The 11625-nt window shown below is 63.2% G+C and overlaps 3 protein-coding genes across 3 annotated transcripts; all 3 read right to left on the bottom strand.

Annotated features, from left to right (window-relative positions):
• Nucleotides 1–56: 56 nt before the first annotated feature.
• Nucleotides 57–5312, bottom strand: ZPR1 (ZPR1 zinc finger). Its single transcript, XM_085303114.1, has 14 exons — nt 5153–5312; nt 4864–5025; nt 4281–4371; nt 3685–3755; nt 3401–3487; nt 3194–3316; nt 2941–2994; nt 2699–2765; nt 2189–2259; nt 1576–1665; nt 1334–1444; nt 1058–1144; nt 821–886; nt 57–362 (listed from the first exon to the last, which is right to left on the bottom strand). Exons 1-14 carry the CDS (start codon nt 5276–5278, stop codon nt 228–230), a joined length of 1341 nt encoding a protein of 446 aa, XP_085159240.1. The 5' UTR covers nt 5279–5312; the 3' UTR covers nt 57–227.
• A 393-nt stretch (nt 5313–5705) lies between these two features.
• APOA5 (apolipoprotein A5) lies at nt 5706–7846 on the bottom strand. Its single transcript, XM_085303115.1, has 4 exons — nt 7753–7846; nt 7367–7442; nt 6901–7012; nt 5706–6800 (listed from the first exon to the last, which is right to left on the bottom strand). The coding sequence occupies exons 2-4, from the start codon at nt 7416–7418 to the stop codon at nt 5864–5866; spliced, it is 1101 nt and encodes a 366-aa protein (XP_085159241.1). The 5' UTR covers nt 7419–7442; nt 7753–7846; the 3' UTR covers nt 5706–5863.
• Nucleotides 7847–9235: 1389 nt separating this feature from the next.
• Nucleotides 9236–10579, bottom strand: APOA4 (apolipoprotein A4). The gene is made up of 3 exons (XM_085303117.1): nt 10520–10579; nt 10282–10408; nt 9236–10197 (listed from the first exon to the last, which is right to left on the bottom strand). Exons 1-3 carry the CDS (start codon nt 10566–10568, stop codon nt 9270–9272), a joined length of 1104 nt encoding a protein of 367 aa, XP_085159243.1. The 5' UTR covers nt 10569–10579; the 3' UTR covers nt 9236–9269.
• Nucleotides 10580–11625: the final 1046 nt, after the last annotated feature.

Below are 11625 nucleotides of genomic sequence, written 5' to 3'. Positions count from 1 at the left end.
GGGGGCGGGGCCCCGAGACCCACGGGCGCAGGGACGGAGGCAGGCGCGGCACCACGGCGCGTTTCAGCAACGTGTGAGCACCCCGCGGGAACACGACACGACATTCTTCCATCGCGGCTCCGTGCCGAGCGTTACAGCGCCGCCCCGGCGGGAAGCGGGCCCTCCCCACCCCACTGTCCCCTCCTCCGCAGGGCGCTGGAGGAATCGCGGCTCTTCCTCGCGCGCCGCTACCGCTCCGACACCGCTGCCGCCTCGTAACCCTCTGTCTTCATGTCGTTCAGGCCCAGCTCTTCGTTCTGCTCGAAAGTACGCTCATAGCGCTCCACCTGCAGCTCCGGGTCGTCTTCTGGGGCGTATACGTTCTGCCGTTTGAAAGAGAAAAGGGTTTTCTGCTTCGGCCTCATCAAAGTCTCCAGCACTAGCCTAGGCTACAAGCTCTTTGGTAAGTTCCGGCAGTGGCAAGGAGCTTCAGACAAGGTTTAAACCAGATCACTGCACAGAAGACAAACTTCACACATCTCCATCTCCCCCAGGACAGCRTGACTCAGTCAAGACCAATCCACCAGACTCCCAGTTTCCAAGCTCTAATTCCACAGAGCAGGCACTGCTTCCATCTTCCTTCCCACAAACTTACCAACAATTTCCCTTTACAAGACAACACATGCAAAAATTAGGACATGCAGCCTCAGAAACCCATTCTCAGCCCACTCACTATCAGGGCCTTGAAAGGAAGCCCGAGTGAATTTCTCCTTGGCATGGGTYCTCCAAAACTATTCAGAAGACTTCAAGAAGTTCATCTTGCCAGTGTACAATACGATACCTGGAGGTAGCTGTTGCCTGCAGGGTCATCCATCACGAAGTGAGCCTTTGTCTTCCCTTCTATTATCTGGGGAAAGAGAGCTCGTCAATACATTACAGCTCCCTAGTTCTTCAGCACTTTTGAAAAAGAAAAGGTCCGGTGATACTTGCATAGGAGTCCCRTTAGGCCTACTTTGTACCAGCAATGACAGTGGTGGAAAGCACATGGTAGCAGATTGAAAGTTAAGAGGACACTTACRTCAAGCAATTTCCTGCTGAACTCCTGCAGCTTTTCCATTTTGCTTGGCGTGGAGCTGTCCCCCAGGCTGAAGGGGTTTCTCTCGACCTGCAAGAGCAGACCCCCTCACTTGGCCAGGGCATGAGAAACCCAGTCCCACAGCCCATTGCCCCACAGGCAGGCCTGGCACTGACAAGAGGGGACGGAGCTCCACTGACATCCGGAACTGCCCTTAAAGCAGAAGGCAGGAGCCTGAGCTGACAGCAGCACTGAACTTGGCTGCACAGAACCACTCACCAGCTCCTTGATGTCCTTCAGCAGCCCTTCCAGCGTGGTGAATTTCCCCCCCAGCGCTCCCATTCCCAGCTCAAAATCTAGCTCAGGAATCTCCACGCTGCACGTCTCTGACTGCAACAGAGCACACTGCGTAAGTCCTGTGGAAGCCTCCACACCCCTGRAACAGTCCTGCTGCAGAGCTCACTGCAGGAGCAGGAGCCCACAAAACACAGCCCACAAGGTTAGCTGAAGGCAAACCTTACTTTCAGAACATCTCTAGTCATGTCCGAAGGGTCTGTAATCCGAAGGGTGATCCTGGTGCCTTGTGGTTCTATCGCTCCTCCAGATTTAACCTAGGCATTTAATGCTGACAGTCAGTTTCCAGGACCAGATGTATATATTTGCATCAGTCCATGATGATGCTTTAAAGATACTTTACCGCAGCAACTCTGACCTTGCTGTCCAAAGGCCACTGCAGAGYTGGAGACGCTTAACCAGCAGAACTTTGGAGGTGGATAACCCTCTTTCATGAGACTGAAGCTCTTCAAGACACAGAATTCCTTCTCCCTCCCCTTCTCCTTCAGCAAACCTGGAGCCTTCCAGCAGCTTAAGCAGACCCTGCCTAACCTTGCTATACCAGTCAGCCTTTACGTACCCCATCATCTAGCCCCCACCTATTGCAAGTGAGGTAGTTCTATGCTCAGTGCAACGTACCTCACAAAATGCCCTGCAAATCTAGCCTCCCAGCTGCACCTGCTAAACACAGCCACATTTGGAAGAGCATGGAGTGGAAGCCAGGGAGTCTAAGAGACACCTACCCAGGACAGCACAGATAAACACTCCCTAGAAAAAGGGGTCAGTAGTTTTCTAGCTCACCTCATTTGTCCTGTGCCCACAGGAGTCACAGTTGGTGGCCATGATAATCACTTCCTTGAAGTGTGGGATTTCTGGAGCAGGCAGTCAAGGAAAAGTCATCAAAAAAAAAAGAAAAAAAAAGAATCTCTAAGAGGGGTCCTGTGTCCTGCCTACAGAACTCAGCTGCAGCCTTGCCAGTTCTGCCCTCTAGAGAACACATCATTCTTTGGAGCGTACATAAGACAGGTTTTGAACCATGGCTGAAAACGAACATACACATCCAAGTTCAAATCACAGTACTGTCCCAGCTAACAGGTTAGCTGAGAAACAGGTAATGTTCGCAAGTCAGGAGTGGCACTGGGACAGATTCACACTTTCACAGGCTCTGCCAGAAGCAAGCTATTCGTGCTTTACTGACACAGCAGGAGAGGGCTAGGTCAGAACAAAACGTGCCTCCCACCCTCACCCTGGCCTCTGTACACCCCCAGCAGAAGGTGCCAATCTGCACCCATGCCACCTCTCAAAGGATACGCACTAGCTTCATATTGGTGTTAGCTGGAGCATTGCACTCGGGACAGTTGGTGTTGAACTGCAATACCTAGGTCGCAGGAAAGGCGAGCACAGAGCCGTGACGCTCCCAGGAGGAAGGCCCCCGGCACCGCAGCTTCAGCAGCCACGTGTGCTTTATAGCATGTAGATGTCGCTGGACAAGAGCTGTCCTGCATGCCAGAGTCACCTGGGCACAGCAGCCGTTACACTGCTGAGTCACTCACCTCATTCCTCAGGTCCTCCACAGAATCAGCCGGCATCTCGTTCGTCTCCTCTGCCTGCAGCAGCAGAGACCAGATCCACCATTAACTCATACCTGTACCTGCTTCTCAGACTGGGATCTCCCAGGGAGCAAGGGCACAGAAAGGCTCAGCTCCCCCACAGCGCTCCAGCAGCCCCAGCCCAAGCGAGCACAGGGGCTGATTGGCTGGGGAAAGGTCCTGCCCAGCAGAAGGGAGCAAAAGATCTCCACCTTACCCCGAGCCCCAGCATGGCAGCCTGCTGGGGAGTCCGCTTGTAATGAACTACCACGAGAGCTTCATCCTTCTGTGGTGCATGAGGATTCTCCACAAAACTGTTYCCTGAAGGATCATCTATGATCTATGGGAGGAGAGCGCCAAAGGCAATGGTAGGAAGCCAGCCCATGCCCCAACAGAAAGAGTCTGCGCCCTTGCATGTACTTACAAAGGTGAAAGAGGAATGTACTTCTTTGAGTTGCTTTAGTTTACCAATGAATTCATCTATTTTCCTTGCCACCTCTTCGTCCGTTGCCTGGGAAACRGGAAACATTTGAGAGCGATGTCTGGGACGGGCCAGAACTTAAGACAGCGTAATCAGTAGCAAAAAACAGAGACTCCCAAATACTGAGGTACCCAAAGGTGTGCAATACCAATAGGTACAGGACTAACAAAGCAAAGAGTTTGCGAAGCAAGTATCTCTTAAGAGACTCCCTTTTCACAGCATCTTACCCTGCGCACAGGCTGGTCCTGTTCCAGGCCCGCTACAGCTCTGTCAATTATCCCTTCAATGGTGGTGAGAACTTGAAATGGAAAGAAACCAGAAGCAACAGCAGCATTAAGCACACCACAGCAGTGCTACTGATCCTGCCAGCTTGCACTGATCCTTGGCAGCCTCCACAGATTAGCCATTTCAGGCTTATTTGATCTGACAGATAGGAAGCCAAGTCTGCAAGAGATGTTTGCCCTCCAATTTTCTGGTCCTGTTCCTGCTCTGACAGCACTATCTCTTTCCAGAAACCTTACGTGCTTGCCAGAAGACAGACACAAAAATCCTCAGATGAGGAAGCTGCTGCTTTGGAATATGTTAGGAAGGGAGGCTCTGAGCTGAGGCACCACACCTCTCTCACTGCAGGTTCAGCCACCCTAGTTGACACTAGTGGAAAGATGTTGTGGGCTCCACAGGGAGGGAATGAAGCCTCTTACACCACCAAAGCTGAGCCCCCACATTGCTATGGAGTCTCCAGTCAGCCACCGAAGCAAAACTCCAACCAGGGCACCACCACCCATGCCCCAGGCATGCCAAGGGGCACCAACCACATACCCACCTCCTTTCTGGGTGAATGCAGGGATCTCAAAGTCCAGCTCAGGAATCCGAATTGTGGCACAGTCAGTCTTCACCACCTCCCTGTTCATATCCTGCACACAGCAATTCACAAGTGGTATTAATATCCCCCAAAGGACCAGGAGCTTCCACTACACTGAGCGATCACATGGCTGTTGCAAAGTGAGCTGTATCAGCTTAAGGGCAGTCCTGGCAGCCTTGCCATTCACTGTGACACATAGCTGGGATAAACAGCCCAGCCAGGTGTGAAGCTACATTTCCAAAGGTCGTTTGCCACCCAGCTCTAACTCCTGTCCCACMCACCCCTCAGGAGGGGCAGACTCTCCACAGCCCCTGTGTGGCTGGCAGGAGCCCAGCAGATGCTGCTGATCACAGGCACAGCATGACAAGGGAGGGCTGGCAAGGGAAAACTCACATGCGGGCAGATCCCCAGCACGCGTCTCACTCAGGAGCATGCCACCGACAGGATTTTAGCAGCTAGCACCAAACAAACGGCGCTGCCCCTCGGAGCGCACAGGCGCTCCTCTTCCTGCRGCCCGGGAGGGCAGGCGGCCGGCGRGGCTCACCTGCCGGGCGGCGACGGCCAGCGTGTAGCGCACGCCCTGCTCCTGGATCCTGCCCGCCGCCTGGATCTCGGTGTTGGACCAGGAGCAGCTCTCGCAGGCGAAGGAGCTGACGATGATCTCTTTGAAGAAGGGGACGCGAGTGAGCAGCAGCCGCGTCACGCCCTGCAGCGGGGAAGGGCCTCGTGGGGGACCGCCGCGCGCGGGGGCGCGGCGCCGCCCGGGCACGGTCCGCCGGCGGACACCGTCCCCCCGCCCGCCCGGCCCGGCCCGGCCCGGCCCGGCCCCTCACGTTGCGGAAGCAGTTCATGCAGAGCGACTCGATCTCGGCCGGCTGCTGCTCGCCGTCCTCGGCGCCCAGCGGCCGGAACAGCGGCCCCGCCGCCGCCGCCTCCTCCACCGCCCCCAGCGCCGACATGATGCCGATGCCGCCGGGCGGCCCCGACCCGGAAGCGCTTCCGCCGCGCACGCGCAGGAGCGCCCGCCCCGCTGTGTGTACCGCGGGGGTCACGTGGCCGGCAGGCCCCGCCCCCCGACCCGGGTGCCCCCGTGTCCAGGGTCCCCCCGGGCCTCCCCGGGCCCCTCACCCCTGTATCCAGGGTTCCGCCCGGCCCCTCTGTGTCCCGGGTTCCCCCGCGTGTCCGGAGTCCCCGCGTGTCCCCGCGTGTCCCGGGTCCCTCCTGCATGCCGTGTGCCATTCGCTCCCCCGTGTCCCTGGTGAGCCCCCGCCTACCCCCGCGTGCGGGGCGGTCAGGCCGTGTGGTCCCCACGCGCATCCCCCCCACGCGCTTCCCCGTGGGGCCCACGGCGGGCGGCGCAGGGACGGGAGGCAGCCGCGCGCCCCGCGGGCTGAGGGCAGGCGCTTTATTGGGGCCCCCACAGCCGGGGGAGCRGGAGGGCCGCCTCGGCTCCAGGCCCAGGGTGCCACCGCCGCGGGCGTCGGGCGGGGGGACACCGACCCCRCTCCCGTCCCGWCCCGTCCCGCGGGCAGAGGGGCCCGCCGTCACTGGGTGTCGCCGCTCTGCTCGCTCAGGCTCCGGGAAATGTCCTTCCACAGGGTGTCCAGGCGGACGTGCAAGTCCTCCATAGGCACCGGGCTGTCCTGAAGCTCCTCCAGGTAGGAGGGCTGCGAGGACAGCTTCACCTTCATTTCCTCCGTCTCCCGGTCGATGACCCGGGTGAAGTCCTCGATCTGGAGGTAGGTGTCCCTCCTGAACTCCTCGACGCGCCGCTGCACTTCCTGAGCAAGCTCCTCCGCGTAATGGTCCGCTGGCACCGGAGACCCGGCGGCCCCGCCGGCCAGGCGCTCCCGGAGGCCGCCGGGGTAAAGGCTTAGCTTCAGCTTCAGCTGCTCCAGGTTCCTCTGAATCTTCTGGTGGAGGTCGCCAGCGTTCTGGGTGAGCTTYGTGGAGAGCTCCTGGATATACTGGTTGAGTTTCTCTGAGCTGGCCTGGGTGTGAGGGACGACGTTCCTGTGCAGCTCCTCCACGTTGCGGTGGATCTCAGTGAGCAGCCTGTCAGCGTAYGGGTGGAAAATGTCCTTCACCTGGTCCGTGTGAAAGGCTATTTTATCGGCATAGTGAGCCATGAACTTCTGAACTTCGTCCACGCCCCCCAGGAGCTGAGCCGTCACCTCTCGGCTGGGAAGAAGGTGGTGCTGAAGCTCCCGCGCCTTCAGGGACACCTGGTCCAGGAGCTCTTCGGTGAATGGCTGGAGCTTGAAGCGGAGGTCCTCCAGGTGCTTGCCCACCTTGTGGTGCACCTCGTCCACGTAAGGGGACAGCTTCACCCTCAGGCTCTCCAGCTCCTTCCTGATGAGCTTGCGCAGGCCGTCAGAGTCCTGGTAGAGTCGGGGCTGGAGGCCCCTGTTGAGCGGCGCCAGTTTCTCGAAGAAGGTTCCCACGTAGTTGACTCCATCCTGAATGCTTTCCTTGAGGTTTCTGTGCAAGGCGGGGGTGACAGTTAGAGGTGCACGCCAGCGGGTGCGAGGGGCGGCAGCCCSCCGCCCGCGGCACCCCGAGGCGGCCGTGGAGCACTCACGTGGTGTCCCGGCCAGGCTTGGGGCCCTGGCCGTGCTCGGGGCTCTCCTTGTCGCTCGTCAGCTGGCTGAGGTATTCCCAGAAGCCGCTCCGGGCCAGCTCGACTGGCGACACTGCGGGCACCGGGCAGCAGTCGGGCACCGGGCACGGACCGCCAGGCAGCAGCCCAGCCCGAGATTTCCCCCGAAACAGGGCCCGGTGGGGGCACCCCYGGGCTTGTGCAATGCCGTCGGCGCTGTATGCTGCTGGGAACCCCCCACCCGGACCAGGGGGCCCAGACGGGAGGGGCTGGCGCGGGCGGCGGCTCTGCGCCCGACGGATGGGGCACCGCATGGACACATGGCCCCGGGGCTGGGGAACCTCCGCCCGGGGCAGTCCCTCCCGCTCCGTTTGCTTTCCGGTTCTGCCCCATCCCAGGCCCACCAGAAGGAAGCTCCTGGGCGCCGGCGGCGCGGAGCTGCACCCACCTGGCAGGGTGGCCAGGAGGGCGAGCAGGAGCGAGGCTCGGAGGGACGTCATCTGCTGGGGCGGCCAGCTGCAGCGCTTCGGGGAGGAAGAGGCGGCCAAGGCCGAAGTTAGCAGCGCGAGTCTCCTCCCCGAGGGCTGGTGGGCAGGAAGGTGGCTCGTTTTCTGCTCCTGCGTTTTATGGCTTTCTGCACAGATCTCCCTGTCGGGGTCCAAAGCAACGTTGCTCCGGAAAGGAGCAACGCCTGCGCGTGCCGGGAGGGGTGTAAAACGCAGCGCAGGACCCCGACTCCCACGGTCGGCAGCCGCCAAACAAAGCAGGGAGCCGCTGCCGGGTGCCCCCRCCGCAGGTGCCACAGGACGGCCGAGCTGCCCCTCCGCCCCTTACCTGGCTCCTGGTCCCCCTGCGGCCCCTCTGCTGGAAGCCCGGCGCCCGGCTCCCTTTATATCGGGAGGCAGAAGCACCGGAGTGATAAGACGCAGCCACAGCGCGGAGGGTTTTGGACCTCACGGCGTGTAAATACGACGTGGAGGGTCACCGGCGTTCCTGGGAGGTGACGTGAATGCCGCTCGCTCGGCTGCCTGCCTGCCCGCGGGCTGCCTCGTCCCGCGCCCCCCTCGCAGCACCCGGGCTGCTCCGGTCCCTCCTTCACGGCGGCGGGGCCCCGGCACCCACCTAACCCCTTGCCGGGGGGCCGAAGGAGCGCGCCTCCCCTTCCCCCAGCATCTCCCGGCCGGCCGGCGGGCGCCGGGAGCAGCAGCCGGCCTCGGCCCCGACCCCGCTCTCCCCGCGGCCGAGGGGCCGTTCGCCCCGCGATAAGGCAGCCCCCGTTGTTTGCTCTGCAGGCTTCTCGGGATGAGGCCGGCCCAGCACTCACGGCCGACCTTCGTCTCCCGGCGCTCGCAGGGCTCCCCGGCGCCCGGCTCGCCAGCGCCGCGTGCCCGGGGCCGGTGCGGGGCAGGGATTCGTGGGGGTGGCAGCGGCAGTGAGCCCCCGGGGCTCGGGCACGGCGTGCCGGGACCGCCCGGCTGGCTGCTGGGGCAGTGCTCTGCAGAGCACGCACCCCACCGCGGCAGCCCGCGGCGCCTCCGATGCCTGCCGGGAACCCGTCATCTCGATCGGGGCCACTTTATCACAAACTCTGCCAGCAGAACGGCCCCGTTCCCGTCCAAAACACCCCCAGCTCCACACTTCTGCGTATTGCCATCACAGGTCGCCCTTAATCCAGGAGGCAGCGCAGGCACTTTCAGCTTGAGTCTTTTCCCTGTGAAGAGGGGCTGCGCAGAGTAAAAATAACAAGGAAAGCCAGCACGACGGAGCAAGTCTCCCAGCGCGAGCTGCTCACGTGCCCTGCGCTCATGCCCAGCTGCTCACGAGCTGCTGACACCAAAGTTTTAAATCAGGAAAGGGGCAGGGAGGGGGAGCGCTGCAATGTTTGCTCTGAAGCAATCGGCCGGTTGCAGAAGCTGCTGGCAAACACGGGCAGGAGCCGGGAGGCGTCCGCTCCCGCCTCGGCTCTCCCTGCGGGGGCAGCCCACGGCCAGCGCCTCCGCGTGCCTCTCCGGGCCCCGGTGATGGGGCGTCTCGGGGCTGCCTTGCTGGAGACCCGGAGCGTCTCATCCTTGTCTTCACCTCTTGCATTTCTCCTTGCCCCCCTCCACAAGACATTCAGCCTGCACCCACGGGGCTGGGGGAGCCCAGGAAAGCGCCCACCCGCCTGCCCCGTATGCGGTGCGGGGCCGAGGAGCACGCTCRGCACCCGAACGCGGGGGCGGAGGCGCTCGGACCTTGTGCCCCAGCCCGGGGTGGGCAGCGGGGCTGCGGGAAGGACGGACGCAGACACAGCGTGCACTGCAAGGCTCCCGTTTATTTCTGCCCCCGCGYGGGCCGCGGCTCGGGGGGCCTCAGCTCTTGGCCTGCTCGGTGGTGCTGAGGAAGGAGGCCACCTTCTCCTGCACCTCCTTCTGCAGCAGGTCGAGGTGGTCTTCGGCGCCGGCCGTGCCCGAGTCCAGCTTCTGCCGCAGCTCCTCCAGCCCCTTCACCAGCTGCTGCCCGAAGACCTCGCCGTAGGGAGCCGCTTGCTGCCGGAAGGCGTCCACCATCTGCGCCACGTGCTCGTCGAGGCGCTTGGCCAGCGGGGCCAGGCGCTGGCGCAGGCTCTCGTCCTCGGCGCCCAGCGCCTCGCGCAGCTCCTGCGCCAGCGGGCTGAGCTGGGCGCGCAGCTCCTCGCCGCTGGCCGCCAGGCGCTCGCGCAGCTCCGCCGCCGCCTGCTCCGCCTGCAGCGACAGGCGCGCCAGCTGCCGCTCCAGCCCGCCCTGCACCTCCTGCGCGTAGGGGCTGAGCGCCTGCCGCAGCTCCGCCACGCTGCGCTCCACCTGCGCCTTCAGCTCCTCGGCCAGCGGGGCCAGCTGCACCTGCAGGGTCTCCACGCCGCGGTCGATCTGCTGCTGCAGGCGGTCGGCGTAGGGGCGCAGCGAGGCCTGGGCGCTGCCGGCGTGCCCCTGCAGCCGCTCGCGCAGCTCGGCGCCGTAGGGCTCCAGCGCCTGCCGCAGCTCCCCAGCGCTGCGGTCCACCTGGGCGCGCAGCTCCTCCGCGTAGGGGCTCAGCTGCGCCTGCAGCTGGCGGATGTTGGTGCCGATCTGCTGGTGCACCTCGTCGGCGTAGGGCGACAGCTTGGCCTGCAGCTCCGCCAGCTCCTGCTGGATCTGCTCCTTCAGCCGCTGCGAGTCCTGCGCCAGCCGGGCCTGCAGCTCCGTGGCGAAGGGCACCAGGCGCCGCTGCAGGTCCGCCGCATACGAGTTGACGCTCTCCAGGTTGCTCTGGAGCAGGGTGCTGTGGGGACAAGGGGCTCAGGCACCCTGCAGCTTGCACCCACCCCATCCAGCCCCCCAGGGCTGCCGGCCGCCCCCCACCTACTTGAGCTGCTTGCTGAGCTCGGCTTGCTGCAGCTGGTCCACAGTGTCCTTGGCATTGGTGCCCAGCTCCTTGAAGTACTTCCAGATCACACTGGCCACCTGGTCCGCGCTAACGTCCGCCTGCGAGCCTGGGGGCGCGGGGGCACGGGGCTCAGGGCTGGCCCGTCCCCACGGCGTCTGCCCTGCCCCTCGGGGTGGACGCCCCAGCCCTCGGGGGCCTGCACCCACCCGCCCCTCACCTGCGACCGCCAGGAGCACCAGCACGAGGGTGGCAGCTTTCGGAGACATCCTGAACGGCGGGGCACAGCCGCGTCTGCGGGAGAGGAGAGTGGAGGTGAAGGCACCCGGGAGCGGGCAGCTCTGGCACAGCACCTGGGCTCCCAGAGGTGCATCCGGCAGTGCACCCAGCGGTGCACCCGGTGATGCTCCTGGCAATGCACCCAGAGCGATGCACCCAGTGATGCACCTGGCAGTGCCCCCAGTGATGCTCCTGGCAATGCACCCAGCGATGCACTCAGTGATGCACTCAGCAATGTCCTGGTAATGCTGCTGGCAATGCACCCCACAATGCACTCAGCAATGCCCCCAGCAATGCACCCGGCAATGCCCCCAGTGATGCTCCTGGCAATGCACCCAGTGATGCTCCTGGCAATGCACCCAGCGATGCACCCAGCGATGCACCCAGCAATGTCCCGGTGATGCTCCTGGCAATGCACCCCGCAGTGCACCCAGAGCAATGCACCCAGAGCGATGCGCCCAGTGATGCACCCAGCAGTGCCCCCGGTGATGCTCCTGGCAATGCACCCAGAGCGATGCGCCCAGTGATGCACCCAGCAGTGCCCCCGGTGATGCTCCTGGCAATGCACCCCGCAGTGCACCCGATAACGCTCCCAGCAATGCTCCCAGTGGTCCCTCCCCAGCTCCACCGTCGCAGCCACCTACCTGCGCTGCTGCTGGGCTCCGATACCTGCTGTGCTGGAGTGCATCTGGCCCGTATTTATACGGCAGCAGCACCCGCGCCGGCGTCCACGCGGGCCTGTGACACACTCCCCGGCTTGGACTTTAGCAAGGTCGCGACGTGGAAGCGCCTGACGTGTGCACGGCGCCGTCACCGCCGAGAGCCCTGCCAGCTCCCCGGCGGGGTGGAGACCCTGCGCCYGGCGCCGTGGCACCCGCCTCACCGGGGCAGGCTTGGACCCTCCCCGGGGACCGCCGAGGGAGCAGCCTTGTGCCCGCCGCACGTTGCAGCCGTGCAATCCCCTCCCGCCCTTGAGCAGGGCTGGGAGCCGTGCGTGCCCTGGCCATGGGCCGCGGGGCCGCTTGGCATGTGCCCCGGGGATGCTCA

Source organism: Rhea americana, unplaced genomic scaffold (assembly GCF_003343005.1).
Source record: "Rhea americana isolate MKP2758 unplaced genomic scaffold, rheAme1 scaffold_197, whole genome shotgun sequence".
Classification (NCBI taxonomy): Eukaryota; Metazoa; Chordata; class Aves; order Rheiformes; family Rheidae; genus Rhea; species Rhea americana.
Note: the sequence above shows the minus strand (reverse complement) of the source record. Positions and strands in the feature narration are given on the sequence as shown.